Source organism: Taudactylus pleione, unplaced genomic scaffold (assembly GCF_031769625.1).
Source record: "Taudactylus pleione unplaced genomic scaffold, aTauple2 ptg000041l, whole genome shotgun sequence".
Classification (NCBI taxonomy): Eukaryota; Metazoa; Chordata; class Amphibia; order Anura; family Myobatrachidae; genus Taudactylus; species Taudactylus pleione.
The window spans coordinates 17,561,394-17,577,777 of record NW_028284443.1 but is presented as its reverse complement, the minus strand read 5'-3'; the positions used below and the strand labels follow the sequence as shown (position 1 = coordinate 17,577,777).

The 16,384-nt window shown below is 40.8% G+C and overlaps 1 protein-coding gene across 4 annotated transcripts in view; it reads right to left on the bottom strand.

Annotated features, from left to right (window-relative positions):
* Positions 1–16,384, bottom strand: part of ANKRD26 (ankyrin repeat domain 26) — a 130,111-nt gene that overhangs the window by 49,545 nt on the left and 64,182 nt on the right. For 3 of the 4 annotated variants that reach the window (XM_088457675.1, XM_088457677.1, XM_088457676.1), the window contains 5 exons: positions 8,952–8,998; positions 5,772–6,749; positions 5,144–5,286; positions 574–607; positions 271–394 (listed from right to left, as the gene is read on the bottom strand). In XM_088457675.1, coding sequence (XP_088313801.1) covers positions 271–394; positions 574–607; positions 5,144–5,286; positions 5,772–6,749; positions 8,952–8,998 — 1,326 coding nt within the window. The remainder of the gene's footprint in view (positions 1–270; positions 395–573; positions 608–5,143; positions 5,287–5,771; positions 6,750–8,951; positions 8,999–16,384) is intronic. The other variant, XM_088457678.1, reaches the window with a different exon arrangement.

Genomic DNA, 16,384 nt, shown 5'->3' with positions numbered 1-16,384 from the left:
TTTTTTTCACTAAACACACAAACATTTGAGTTCCCCACGCAGGAATCTCTTGCTGTATATTGGCTAAGGCCAATTACTTTAATTTGCGTACATGTTATTCAATTCCTGGGGCACCTCCAGCTAATTTTATATTAACAGGTTATCATTACTACTATTAACACGTTGCTGGTTCTCCTATACTTTCTAATCAACCCAATTCTCTCTCTTCTATCTTGTGCGGGATAATACATTATTTTGTGACTAAAGATCTATTACTACTCATTTTATTACCTTGGCCATTAAAATTAAGTTGTTCGATCAGTAACATGGAATTCCTGAAAGTTGAAGTAGGCAGTTCATAATCTTCAGTGGCAGTATCAGAGGAATGTGAGGAGTCATCCATATCATCATTCATCTGCATTGGACAAAAATGTATTTATGCTTTTCTTTTATTGTGTTTGTCCCTATGCCAAATCCGACAATTCTAGGTTTACTGAATGTTCAGCATAACATTTCTATACTTGGTTCAGAAACATAGTACAATGTGTGTTCGTTATAGTAAAAATAACTACAGTTTATAAACATAAGAAGTACCTTGTGTCTTTCATCAACATGTTTACCAAGTAACCTGAAATAATAATAATAAAAAAAACATTTTTAAATATTTATTGTTATGCCTCCTTGTAGGAAACAATCTATTTGCTAAATTACTATACCACCACCGCTACACATCATAAATTGCAAATTCCACATATGGATTACCCATTATCGGGATAACAAATATAGTGCACTTTTTATAAAAATTTGAAATAATTGCATTAAAATTCAATTGCAAATGTCACTTATTTTTACCAGAGGAAACTTTGAGGGATCAATTACAGTAAGACTCCAGTAGGCAATTCTTATTTTCCATGCTAATAGATCCACACGCAGACTGAATGCTAGGCTGGGTACACTAACAATATATCGTTCCGATCCGCCTCTAAACGATATATCGGGCACATCGTCTAATGTGTACCTGAGATTGGGCATTGCCGCGGGTCGCATGCGCTATCATACGACTGGCCGTGCTTCATGGCCAATCACACGATGTTGCATGCAGCTGAGAAGTTTAAAGAAGGACAGAATGATTGATCATTCCATCGTTCATTAATCTTCCTAGTGTTTACCGGTAATCTTGCATAGTCCAGGGCAAAGGGCGATTGCCCCAACCATCGCAAAATTGGCAGTCGTTTAGTGTGTACCCAGCCTTATAGTAACTTATGCAGCAATTTCTATTAGATCTATTTGCATGGATCCATAAGTAATTATTTGCAAAGAAGGCCAAATTCAGATCTCATGTGCATTTAGCTGGGTCTTTCTAGCCTGCAAGGAAACACCTGTGGCATCAGCACAGTATTTCCAATTACAAATGCAGAAGTACTTAGCACTTTGGCATTTAACACACTGTAATCATTGGAAAAACGGTATGTGTTGATTTTGGCCAGCAGGGCAGTGGCAACAAGTTAGTGTTCCCTAAATTTTGCAGTTACATACCTCTATCATGAAAAACAAAGTCCATAAGATCATCATTAAAGGCACTTGTATATTATAAATTACATTTTGAATGTATTACTTTAAAAATAAAATGAGTTACGGCATATTTTGAATGGGTTTGTTTAACAAACTGTATAATAGCTGTATAAAAATTAATTAGGATGTAGTTTCAATCCCGGCTGCTCTGAATGCTGGTGCTGGAATCCAGACACCAGTCAGAAGCCCGGCGCTGGGATCCTGACGATAAGAATTGGTGTTAGGGGGAGGATTAGGGTTTAGGGTTAGGCACTAGGAGGAGGGTTAGGCACTAGGGAGAGGGGGGTGTTAGGTTTAGGCTGCGGGATCCTGACCAGGATTGGAAGCCTCCAATCCCGATCACGGCATTGGCCATAAATGTTTTTTTTTCTTAAATGCTGGGCAGCACTGAGCACCTCCAGCAGAATGCTCAGACGCTGCCCGGCTCCCCCTTCCCCCAGCTGTGTGAACTGCGCAGCCTGACGTGATGCCGCGTAGCCTGGCACTGACTGGAGCTCCCGCCCACCCATCCACCCCTCTACATGGCCATGCTGTAGTTTCCCTGCCACCACCCTTGCCGCCCGGTAAGTCACTGTTCGGGGACGGACAGGGTACATTTTTTGTTTTAAAACCAGGCCAATCCCGGGTATCCTGGGAATCCAGGGATTCTGTTTTTTTCAATCCCAAACTCCGTGATTGAAAAAACGGCCGATGATGGCTTCCCTATATTAAATTGGCTTCATTTTTTTGCACCTGAAAACACATAGAATCCATGAATTCATGGTCGCAATAAAGGGGCTGATAATCTGGGATTTCGCCTCAGGTAAGCGAAAAAAAAAATCCCCGATGACCGCTGGCTTCGGCTCTAATTGAATAGCTCACGGGGGATTAATAAGCAGGTGTGCAAGGGAGAGAGCCTACAGTGACTACAACACAACCATCTATTAACTGAAATACGATACTGAAAGCCATCTACTGACCCCTGCAAAATAGTGACAGCTATCAGCTACAGTATGTAGTCCCTCCTGCATTACAAAGAAGAATAGTACTTTATACTCCCATTGCAACACGTGAGCGTTTATACTAAATATAATAGTGTACTGATGGCGGATGCTGTGAATAGCAGTGTAGTAACAGTGCACAGTAATACAAAGCAAGACATGCCGCCTTATAGTAACTTTCTAATATTCACAGTATTACTATGGGTCTGGTATATTTCCTGTCTCTATTTCACACTATCCCTACAAAATTTGGAACGTCCCAGCTGAATTGGTGCAAAAGGCAGTAAGTAATGATCTCTCCTGCCTGTTCTTGCAGCTTTGACTATCTGCTGCTGATGTCTGAAGCTTACTTGATGCTTGAGTGGGCTCTGAAATGTTTGTCCCTGTTTGTAAAGTGATAGATCCTGTACTACACACATCCTGCAAAGTCTTGCAACAAGAGAAAACTCTAAGCCTTCATTCATTGGTCAGTAAATAAATGACAACTACATTTCAAATAAAAGTCTCTCATACCCACCCACCAGCTGCTATTTTAAGTCAATAACATCTAATTTTAATAATTAGACCTCACCAATCACCAAAATTATTATTAAATAATGAATATGTCACTACAACTTGCCAGAACATGAAATTAATAGCAATCACATTAAATGTATAACCCATTTCCTCACTCAACTCCGCATAACATTCAATTAATAGAGGAATTAGACAGGAGCTGTATTTAGACTTTACGAAAACAGGTGCGGCCACTCCACACCAGAGCCTACAACCTTGCTTCATAAAGAATTCCTACATTATATTAAAATATAATTCCAATATCATTCCATTGTAATTGATTTGTGTGTCAGAGCTTAATATCAAAAATATATATTTTTTCACTATCTTGGCGTGTCATCAATTTCTGATAACAGCATCGATGATGGCCTCCAATGTAATTAGTATTCAAAGCAATATTTACTCATATTTTAGGCGTGTATGTTACATAAGCCCCAGGCCCATTATGTGCTTTCTTTACACTAGATTTTGTTCCCAATTGTAAATTTTTTGCCAACAATAAAATATATCAGCACAAGGACTGATTGAGAGGATAAATAACACAAATTAAAGTTACAGGTGGTCATTGCTGTAATTAATGTTCAAAGCACGTTATTTTTAATTATAGATTAGTGCAAGATCTTACTTTTAACAATAATATTAGGCTCTTAAAAAGCCATACACTGTAATTATAGGGTTTTGGGTCTGTATGCACCAGTACACTCCGAATCAAATGTTCTTTGTAGTGGGCCTGATTTAAAAGAACACTGTAGGACCTAAAATTAATTTTGCAAAGAAAGATTAATGCAAAGAGATAAAGTGGAAGATAACATTTTTTGCAACAGTTCAGAGCTGGGCGGAAAGGGGTCAGTGATGTATTTTTATTGAGACCACACTCTTCCCACTCATTGGGCACTGAGTAATGAAATAAATAAATTACAAAAACATACAAAATGTGCTCTTACTATATAGCCTGCACTATTTTTCACTATCAAATGTCCACATATGTCTATAGCAGAGAACAAACATAGAATAATTCAGCATGGCGCTCTTGTTTTTATGGGGGCAAAGGGAAAATTCCCAGCATGCTTCTTCCCCTACCAGAGGTTACCTTTTTGGGACAGGGTAATTTGCAAGGCTGGAACCTTGGAATGGCATCCAAGCCCACCCAGGGATTTAAGAGACTTTAGTTCACTCCCTATCCTTTGACCTTCTGATCTTTTTCTGTAGTAAATGGATGTCATTGCGCACCAGTCCGATGATATAACTAAGTGCCAACAGTGCTGGTGACCTGCTTGTGGCACAGGGTCAGCCTATGTAAAGACAGGAAAAGAAGATAGTCCTTACTTGCATACTGGACCCTGGGGGAGAGACTGACCTCAAGGGCAAGCATGGTGTGTCTGTTTCCTGGTTAGCATCAGTGCATGGGCAGACATCTTGCCACTAGCTCCAGCTCTCTTCCACTTCTCAGTGTATCTAGCTGCTGTTATATTATTTCTGGAGCTGGGGTGGGATTGCATATATGTCTACAATTTTATTGAACTTGACCCAATTGACAGAATGCCTTATGCACAGCCTGCAAGGCAGGCAGATGGCTGTCACACGCCTTCAGGAATCACCATTAAGAACTAGCCTTGGTAAAATATGTTGTACAGTCTCTCTGAGTTTGTACAGCTTTAGGTGAGCCCCCGACTAAAAATTTTAGGAACCGTCCCTGCCCATTCATAAATGAGACTTCGGTGCATGACACTTGGCAACGCAGTTTGCTTTGCCAGTGGCCAAAACAAACTATAGCTAGTTAAACACTTCAACCCATATTGCGTGTGGCATTCCACTGCGCCAATGGTGTACCAGATTGGAGCTACATCTGTTCAGTACTGGCTTGCATGATTTATTTTTAGATCTGCTTGTACTTCCTTTTCGAAAAAAAATGTAATATGAACGATTGATGTGGCCACTACAGTATACTGCTTTCTATTTCACACAAAATGTAGTTTGCATTATACAGTAGCAACATTTTTAAATTACTTGTACAGGTAACGTGGCTCATGGTGGCAAATTTCATTCAAAATACTTACCCTTTACACAAGCCAGATTTGGAATTGGTTGTGTCTAGCTGAACAGTTTGTTCTGCTGGTAGATCAGGACTGCTGTCACCACTGCTTTTTAACTTCTCCGATTTCATTTGTCTGCTTAGATTATTGTCTTTTTCATGCTCAATCTACAAACATAAAATGAAACAAGTTACATTTCCAGGACAGTATGGTCATGTACAACATGGAAATGAATGAAGCACAGCACAGCACACACAGCAAACGAAAAGAAAAAAAAACACAGGATAATGGATTCTACCATTTATTAGAGATTAATGAAAATTACTAGACACTGAATACAACAATGAAAGCCCCACTAAGAAGAGATGAGAAGATTTATGATTCATGGGTAGATTGCTTAATCAAAAAAACAATGTTGAATATGAAACAGTGTTACTGAAGCACACAGCAGAAGGATAGTGATATTCCTTTTTTTTTTTTTTTTTTAAGTATTAATGACAGATGGATGAAGTGAAAGATGCCACCCAAACAATGTCCACATTGTAAGCGCCACCAAAACCTCGGTCTACTGGACAAGAGCAACAAACATTAAAGCTCATTTAATGTTCTGAGAGAAGCAGAGAAACAGGGTCAGAAGAATGTAAACCTCTACCTCTTTCTGTAGTTGTGTGCGCTCTCGTGTTAAACTCTGGAACACCATTTGTAGCATTCCTACCTCGTTCTTAAATCTTCTCCTATCTTGCTCCAGTTGTTTATCCAGACTCTTGTTAGGTATTTCATAAGAGAAGAATCGGGATACATCTTCCCCTTCCAGACGACTTTGTAGATAGTGACGCTGATCACTTTGATGCTGGCTAAAATCTTTATATTGCTCGGTTTCGTTTCCATTTTTCAGAGAAGGCACATTTTTATCAGCATGCAATAACCTATCACCTAATTGTCCAGAGCTTGGATTTAACAAATCCTTCTCTAGCCCTTCAGAAGAAAATGAAAATGTACTTCCTAAATTACTTTGCTTGGGAAAGGTAGAAATTCCACATGTCAATTCAGAAGTACTAATTCTAAATGATGGATGTTTTTCTTGATCTGCTAAAGTTACAGGATCTGCACCAATTTCCACAATGCTAGTATTATTGCTCCTATGGATGGAGCAACTAACTTCAAGACTTCCACTCTCCTTATGTACAGTTAGTGGAAAATTTACTGTACAGCTTGGTTTCTGGAGTTCAGTTACTGGGTGATGTTCTTCAGCGGCTGTAGTCTGCCTATCTAGAGCGGAATGCTGGTCTCCAGCATGCAAACTAAGTGAGCACTCCTGCTTTTCTTGGCTTTTCTCGTTGTTTGAAAGAGTCTTTTTGTTCGTTCTAGAAATTTCCCAAAATTTTTGCTTCAACTCAGCAGTTATGTCTTTAAAATGAGATTTCACGTCTTTTTTCTCATTGGTAACCCACAATTTTTCATATCTTTCCTCCCAAGGTATTTCCGAATCAGAGGGGGACTCCTGGTTGTTTTGAAGGTTTTGTGCTAAAAGTGGATTTTCCTGCTCCTGTTGTAAGATTTCCTCATTCCCAACATGATTAACCATTTCAGGATTGATTTTCAAGCTGGGCATCTTTAACATATGTTCATTCTCCAAAACACATACAAATATAAAACAAATTGACACCATAAACAAAAAAGTTACATGATGTGTACATTTATGAACCACGCTAAGCACACAAACCTCAAAAACATTTAAAATGTTGATAAAATTACTATTAATGAAAATGCCCTGTATTTGACAAACAAATGGAACGATTACTTTTGTTGTCAACCAGAACTATAATTTTACAGGAAACAGCATGTGCATGTAACCAATTCTGTAAAGTTGATAAGGTTTTGTTTTCAGTATACAGATCAGTATTATTTTCAAAATCTGCAATTATGACCCCTGATGGGATGCTTTGTCACTGCTTGATGTAACATATGCTGTTCCCATATGAGTGTGGCATAGAGCACTGTGCAAACAATTTGTTAAAGTGTCCTATGCCATCTAGTTCTTTAAAAAATATTTCAATAGCCACAACAAAAGGGCAGTATTAAAAAAATAAATAAAAAAAAAAAAAAAAAAAAAAAAAAGTGTACATTTTAATTTCCTTCCCGAGTAAAATACTGGATGTGATTCTGGCTGAAAGGACATTAACAGATGTGGTGCACAACAGCGATTTAGGACAGAAACAAAACTAAATACATACCAGTCAAACATGAATGCAACTACTGTAGCTTTAATTATAATGGAGAATACAGTGACATACAATATGCCTGCTTATTGTAGTACAAACTAGATGACTGGTGCTGCATTAATTTGCATTTGAACTATGACTAAAAATATAATTATACTAATACAGATGTGTCCTGATACACGATTGCTGCAGTCACTTCAAAAGACCTTCTCAGTGCGCTAGGAACCGTACGACTTAGCGTGCACCGAACATTTTTCTCGTATATCTGTCCCACGCTCGTCTCTCTCGCATATCTGTCCCACGCTCGTCTCTCTCGCATATCTGTCCCACGCTCGTCCCTCTCGCATATCTGTCCCACGCTCGTCCCTCTCGCATATCTGTCCCACGCTCGTCCCTCTCGCATATCTGTCCCACGCTCGTCCCTCTCGCATATCTGTCCCACGCTCGTCCCTCTCGCATATCTGTCCCACGCTCGTCCCTCTCGCATATCTGTCCCACGCTCGTCTCTCTCGCATATCTGTCCCACGCTCGTCTCTCTCGCATATCTTTCCCACGCTCGTCTCGCTCGCATATCTGTCCCACGCTCGTCTCGCTCGCATATCTGTCCCACGCTTGTCTCGCTCGCATATCTGTCCCACGCTCGTCTCTCTCCATATCTGTCCCACGCTCGTCTCTCTCGCATATCTGTCCCACGCTCGTCTCTCTCGCATATCTGTCCCACGCTCGTCCCTCTCGCATATCTGTCCCATGCTAGTCTCTCTCGCATATCTGTCCCCCTCTCCACCCCTTGGCTCTCACATCTGCCCCCCTACACAGTTCACACACATTTGCCCCTTCCCCGGCTCGCACACATCTGTACCATCCCTGGCTCTCACATCTGTCCTACTTTCTCATATATGTTGCCCTCCCATCTCCCTCAGCTTTTTCCCCCTCTTGTCTCACATTCTCTGACCTCTGTCCCCTACCAACTGTATCTCACCACTCTGTATGAATGGATTTAGGGCTTGATTCACTACGGATTGGAATTCTGCTTATACGCACGCACCGCAGTTGCTATCATCGGTGCTATGTAAATGTTTGCATTCACACTGCGAACACAGCCAGACATAAGGACTCCCACTTCCCCTTACTCACATCTGTATACTAGGGCAACATAGCGAAATAATAGATGACATTGAGTAACATCGGACTCAGTCACATTTGCACAAGCCCTGACCTTACTAGAAATTGCTAACAGCCACGTACGCTATCAGTGCTATGGTTGCTTAAGCCACGCAGTGGATCATTTATGCATGCCCCTGCAACTGCATTGCAACGCACTGGCACGCCTGCGTTTGCCTGACCAACCTCCTGTCACCATCAACAACGGCACTTCCTGTCAATCACTCTGCTCTGGGTCTGCGTAACCTCTGCAATCGCAGTTCGGAACACAATTGCTAGTTCAGCAAGCGCACTGCTTTGTATGCGCAGAACGCAACAATCAACCAATTCTGTGTGTTAGCAACTGCATTCCTTGCTGAATAAGTCCCTTAGTGTCTTATATGCCCTTAAAAAGTTGTACAGCACTACTTTAAGAAATATATTATAATATTGCTATAAATAAAACTTACCAGTATATCACTTTTGTCTTTGGTCAATACTTTCCCATTTATTAAATCTATATTAGAAAGTAAAAAAAAAAACAGGATAATGGTAATTAACTCAAGAACATTTGAAACAAATGAATTTGTATGTTGATAGAAAGTTTATTTGACAGGGATAATTACACTTGCATAAATTACCAAATTCAAAATTCAATCTGTAAACATTGATAAAGTTCTAAAAACTGTATACAATACTCTTGATACATTAAACGTTAACACACAAAACAATATAAGAACCATTTCTTATCAGCGTTTTGTGTCAACAACCCATCCACTGAGCAAGACACAGTCTGACAGAGATAATCATACTTGTAATAGGTTATAGACTAAGAAATTCAGAGTTCTGGTAGACTTACATAGATAACTCCTTTTCTTCGAGGTCCATAGGGTCCACAGGGATACAATGGGAAATATTATGGTTGGAGACCAGGCACCAAACGGTTAAAGCTTCAGCTCCCAGGACGCCTCGGGTCCTCCTCCATATGTACCCCGCCCATAGCCATAGGACTTCAGTTTAGTTAACAAGCCAAGGTAGGAGAAGAAAGAGCAATCGTACACCAGAAACACTCTTACACAAGATGAGGGAATCTGTGACCGAAAGAAAAAATGACCCATGCAGCCAGGTGAGTCAGGGTGTGTGCCCTGTGGACCTTGAAGAAAAGGAGTTATCTAGGTAAGTCTACCCATAACTCTGATTTTCTTCTTCGGAGCTCATAGGGATCTAAAGGGATACCATGGGGATGTCCCAAAGCAGTTCTTCTAGGGTGGGGGATGCTCCTGAGCAGAGAGGATAACTCGTCGCCCAAAGGAAGCATCCTGAGAGGCAAAAGTATCAAAGGCATAAAACCTAAGACAAATGTGGACAGAAGACCACGTAGCTGCCTTGCACAATTGTTCAGCAGAGGCACCACGACTAAATGCCCACAATGGCCCTACAGACCGAGTACAATGTGCTGTCAACATGCTTGGAACAGGGAGATTAGCCTGTGAGTTCACCTGAGAAATAGTCATGCGTAGCCATCCCGCCAGAGTCTGCTTATTAGCTGGCCATTCTCGTTTGTGAAAACCATATAATACAAAAAGAGCATCTGATTTTCTAACAGAGTTTGTACGCTTCACATAGCTACGTAGAGCACAAACTAAATCCAGGGAGGCTTCACCTACAGAAAGATCTGGAGCCTGAAAAGCTGGAACAATAATTTGTTCATTCACATGAAAAAGGGACACTACCTTAGGAAGGTAACCCTCCCTTGTATGAAGAACAGCTTTATCATGGTGAAAATAATGGGGTGCGACAAGAAAGCGCTGCCAAATCAGAGAGACTGCGAGCAGAAGAGATAGTGAAAAGAAAAAAAGTGTCTTCGCTGTCAACCACATCAAATCTGCAGAATCTAGAGGTTCAAATGGGTGAGCTAGTAGCCCCTTAAGAACCAAAAGACAAATGCCATGGACCTGGACCCGTACCTGGGGACCTTGTGGTTGTGACATGACGTTATGAGATCTATCTCTGGTAAACCCAATTTGTTTACCAGGAGCTGAAACACTCCCAGATGGAGAGACCACTTTCCAGTGTGTATGTCCTGGCGACTCAGGAAGTCTGCTTCCCAATTGAGTACTCCTGGGGTGAATATTGCCAAGATGGTCGGAAGATGACGTTCTGCCCAAATCAGAACCCTTGTCACTTCTTTCATGGCTGCATAACATCTTGTGCCTCCCTGATAATGAGGTAGGCCACTGTAGTCGCATTGTTGGATTGGATCTGGACCGGCTTGCCCTGGAGCAGGTCCTGTGCCCCGACAAGTGCATTGTATAATGCTCGCAGTTCCAGAATGTTTATTAGCAGATGACTTTCATGATTTGTCCCTCTTCCCTGAAAGGTGTAATGACTTGTCACTGCTCCCCATCCGCAAAGACTGGTGTCTGGTGAGAAGCTCCCAATTTGGAATCCAGAATGGGCATCCTTTAGTTAGATGATCTTTTCTCAGCCACCACAGGAGGGATTGACGAACCTCTGGAGTAAGGAGGATCCTCTGGGACTTTATTCGATGATCCTGTCCATTCCGCTTGGAGAGAATCAATCTTTGCAGAGGTCTGGAATGGAACGGAGCATACCCCACTATGTCGAAGGTGGATACCATTTATCCCATGACCTGCATTGATAACAGAATGGATACCCTTTGCTTGCATTGCAGATTGAGTATTCGAAACAATAGGGCCATGATCTTGTCCTCTTTGTAAGCAGGCTATGGCAGTTGAAGATGGTTTTCTAAAACAATCGGAGTCTGTGCCAATATCAGAAGGTTGTCCAGATATGGCAGAATTCTGACTCCCTGATTCCTGAGATAGGCAGTCATGACTGCCATTATTTTGGTAAATACCCGGGGAGCTGTAGATAGGCCAAAGGGTAGAGCCCCTGGCTCCATATCAAAAATAATTGACTGGAGAGTTTCCATACGAAACTTGGGTATATGGATAAACCTGTTGAGGGGTTTTAGATTTAGTATAGGGCGGTAAGCCCCATTTAGTTTCTGAACCAGAAATAGACTGGAATAATAACCCCTTCCCTGTTGCGACACAGGAACCGGGATTATTACCCCTGCCTGCAGCACTGAGTGAATGGCTTCCTGAAGGGCCAAAGCCTTGACTGCATCTGCTGCAGGATCTGTGCAAAAAAACTTCTTGTAAGGATGCCTCCTGAAAATGAGGGCATACCCATGAGGGACCACTTTTCGGACCAAGGCATCTGTTGTTGTTTGATGCCAACAATCCGTAAACTGAGAAAGTCAGCCTCCCACCCTGAGATCCCGCAGGAGGAGGCCCGCTCAATCAGGCCAAGGGTTTGTTGACCGGCTAAGAAGCTGGGCGTTTTGCCGGGCGAGACCTCTTAGTTTGTCGCCTTGGTAGTCTGCAAAAACTAGACGTCTTAGAGGAAGGCTGTTCCCTTGCTCGTCCCTGAGAACAGAAGGACCGAAAAGAGACCTGCCTAGCCGTAGATGACAGACCTGCTGACTTTGAAACCGCCAAAAAAAGAAAGTTAAAACTTCCAGCGCCTTCTTTGATCCTGTATCAGCTTTCCAGGATCTTAACCAAAGGGCCCTGCATGCCACTATTGAAGCTGCTGATACTTTAGAAACTAACATAAGCCGCTTCCCTTATATGGGAGATATACATCATCTGTACTCTGGTAGCATTTGGTAGAGAATTTTATAATGCTCCAATCCATTCAACAGCTTTGACTACCCAGGCTCCAGCCATAGCTTAACTAGTAACAGCTCCAGATGATGACAAAAATTGTTTTAAGACATGATTCAATTTTATTTATCCATGGAATCCTTCAGGGAAGATGCTGATGGAATAGGCAATGTAGCATTTCTGATTAAATGTGTCACATGAGCATCCACAGTAGGAGGTATCGCCCGCTTCGTACATACAGAAGCCGGGAAAGGATACAACGCTGTTATTCTCTTATTCACATAAAAACGTTTGTCAGGGTTGCCCCATGCCTCATCCATAAGCTCAGTGAGCTGTTCAGATACAGGAAACTCTGTTTTGACCACCTTCCGGTGGTGATTAAAAACTGGAGCCTTCTTACTATGAGCTGGTTCATAATCCTGATTATCTAGGATTTAACTGCCTTCACCAAAGAAGGAACATCCACTTTGGACGGATGGTCCTCCTCCCCAGAACTAGATCCTGGAGAGGAACCTTGCGCATCATCTGATTCTAGCAATGAAGTAGAAAGAGAAAATTAACTCTGTTAAGCGAGCACTCTTGTTTGAAATGAATAATTATTACAATTTAAAACATAACTTTTAATGAGTCATACATAATAAATATTTCACTATTGCATTAGACATATACCTATATAAATAACTGCTGTATCTAAATACACTTTATCTCCTATGAATTAAGCCCTATGGGATCAATTGGAGCAAATATGCAAGGTGAATTGCATAACTGTTAATCACTTTATCAAATAAACCGACTATCAGTCGGCAACGGTCTGACAAATAACTGTACATATATAGTAAAACCTATAACATTATCTCAAAAAAATCTCAAAAAGAAATTTAATATAATCCAAACGATATTGGCAGGACAGGAGGTACAATGACCAACCTTATCCTGTCTCCATAGGCGAAAATATACAGGTTATAAAATACAAAGAATCTTGTCTGGCTTTAAATAGCAGATACATAAAACATCAGTTATGCCCTCGTTTAGGTATATCTAAATAACAGATTAAGGAAGGTCTGGGCAGAGAAACTGTTATACCTCATTCTACTACTCCTCATTTAGACCAATGGCTATCAATGAGGAGTGAGAGATTACCGGAAAAGCAGGTTGCCCTTCTGCTCCACGGGAGGTTTCTGTCCTGCCTGAGCTCGCCTTAGGACACCTGCGTTACGGTTTGACAGGTGTACCGCCCCAGTCAAACTCCCCACCTGTCACTGTCCACAGAAACAACAGTGTAACAGCAGTTTTGCTCAAGTTTTCTTTCCTGATGTTAAGGGTCTTGCTGGCTAGTATTGGACCCTTAATGAGAGAATTACTAAGCTTGAGATGGCTGTCGGTTAATAGAGCGATACAGACAGAGACCAGTGAGATATAAATAAATATATAATGTAGATTTGAAATCCTCAAAATTACTCTGATATTCCAATTAGGTCTGGTAGATAAACCTGTCAATAAGTCACACATCCATTATCGATATTTTAATCACTGCTGTTCAACAGCCTGTATATCAGTTTAGATTTGAACTATTAACAGGTTAATAACCTAACTTAATTAGTCAATCGGATATAATACATCTCATATCCACATATTAACTATTTGTTAAAACACCCACAATATACTTTTCTTATCAGCTCTTTCGAAATACACATAATTCTTTGATATTAATATTAATAGTGCCCTTTTAATTCAATGGGTGTCTATAAGAAAAGCCCTCCTTAATCTATATGTTATAGCCTCAAGTAATTCAGTGTATCCACTCTGCAAAAATGAAACCAGCTCTTAAATTAAATCTATAATAATAGGAAACGAGTGTGAAACATATAATATGTAACAATGACACAATGACATAGGTTCAGCCACTTGAATGGTGGCTGCAATCACCCAAGTAATCAGAAGTTTCCTCTAGTCTTCAATCCTTCAAGCGTTCCCTGAAAACTCACCTCTTCAGACAAGCTTATCAGATTCCAGAACTGATCACAAAACCTTCATAGCTTCCATGTTCCCCTCTCACAGTCCACACATAACCTCACATATTGTCTTTCTTTCACATACTCCTGACATTTGGCCGACATTCCTGTGTGACTGGATCATGCAGCACACCAGAAAACTCTGCAGTCTGGCTGGACCAAATATATATATAGCACCTATCCTTGTGTATCAATGCCTATTTCCCTATAGATTGTAAGCTTGCAAGCAGGGCCCTCTTAACTCTATGTCTGTCTGTTATTACCTTGTTTTGTTCTATAAATGTTCCCAATTGTAAAGCGCAACGGAATATGCTGCGCTATATAAGAAACTGTTAATAAAATAAGTTTCTGCGGGTTTATCACAGTATACTATGGCATCAAATAATTCTGTGTGTCAACTCTACAACAATGAAACCAGTCTTAGAATAAATCTGTACTAGTAGTAAAGAGTCTGATACGTATAATATGTAACAATGACACACTGACGCAGGTTCAGTCATTTAAATATTGGTTGCAATTATCCAAGTAACAGCACATTACTGAACTTAATACTTGTTATCTCAATAAAGAAAAAGATATCATGTAGTCCGGTGCATGTTTTGGGCAAGATGATATAGAGCGAATCACGTGGTACAAGAAAAATCTGCAGGTGTACAAAACCTGGTGGTAGTCCAATGCATGTATCGATCTAAATGCTAAAGAGCGTATCACATAGTATAAAGATAAATCTGCAGGTCTACAAAACCTGGTGGTAGTCCAATGCATGTATCGATCTAAATGCTAAAGAGCGTATCACATAGTATAAAGATAAATCTGCAGGTCTACAAAACCTGATGGTGGGGTGTTCCGTGCTGTACAGCCACGGACACCCTTTCTGCCGCCGACGCGCGCTTTCGTCCCTATGACATAGGGACTTGCCAGCAGGTGCATGTGAGTTAGGAGAGTTATATAAGAACTGATTCAATAAATTCTATTTTTGAAATCATATATATTCTGTTATTAAGTGGTGAGTGAATATATTTGCTTTTTCATATATGGAATTTAATATCCATGATTGATATATCATATCTCAGTAACCTGAAAGAAGTGTAATTGTGTCTTTGTCCCTTATAATACAAACACCCTGTTATGATAAACTCATAATAAGCTACTAAGCCATATGATGATGAGTATATAACATATCAACCAACAGTGGTCACACAATGTTATTTACATATTCCCCTTTTTCCTTTATATTTCGCAACATTCCATTTTAAACAAGAAACAAGTTATATTTTATTTATGTATTAGATGGTTCCCCTATGTAGTTGAAGTATGTTTCTTTATTTACAACAGTCCTGATCCGCGAGTGCCCCATTCAAGGAATTTTTTTATTTTGCTCAGTGTTAAATGAACCAGCACAGAGGGCTCCAAGTCCTGTAACCCTTTATCGTTTGACATGTTCAATAAAGGCAATAACCCCAAGAGCATGGAGCGAAAAAACAGTGATCGTTATAATTGACAGACAGAAATAAAAGACAGTGTCAATACAGCAGCTAGCAAACAGTCACATACAATGCATATGTAATAAAATTACAATCGACTCTGTTGCTAGCAAGCTCAGCCGCTACCAGCCCAGTTACTGGTGTTGTGGCCCGGCAGAGGTAGATTGAGTCGCAAAACATGCGTCTAAATTCAGACGCTCAGTACTGCCAACCCAAAAACATACAAAATAAAATAAAACTTAAAATAAAAGCTTAGGACTGCCTGAGCAGTCCCCGGATACAAAGGTGCGTCTTGATCCTGCAGCGTCAAAACAACAACTGCAGTCCTATGGCTAGGGGCGGGGTTATATGGAGAAGGACCTAATGCAGTGTTGGCTAACCTTGACACTCCAGCTGTTGTGGAACTATATATCCCAGCATGCCCTGCCACAGTTTTAGCATGCCCTAATAGCAAAACTGTAGCAGTGCATGCTGGGTTATGTAGTTCCATAACAGCTGGAGTGTCAAGGTTAGCCAACACTGACCTAATGCATCCTGTGAGCTGAAGCTTTAATTGTTTGGCACCTGGTCTCTAACCATAATATTCCCCATGGTATCCCTGTGGACCCCGAAGAAGAAAATACAGATGGATACACATACACCTAAGCCTCCTGGGGCGTTAAACAGCCCTTCTAGTTGCGCCATACCGTGGCGTGACTCTGTAGCGCTGAGC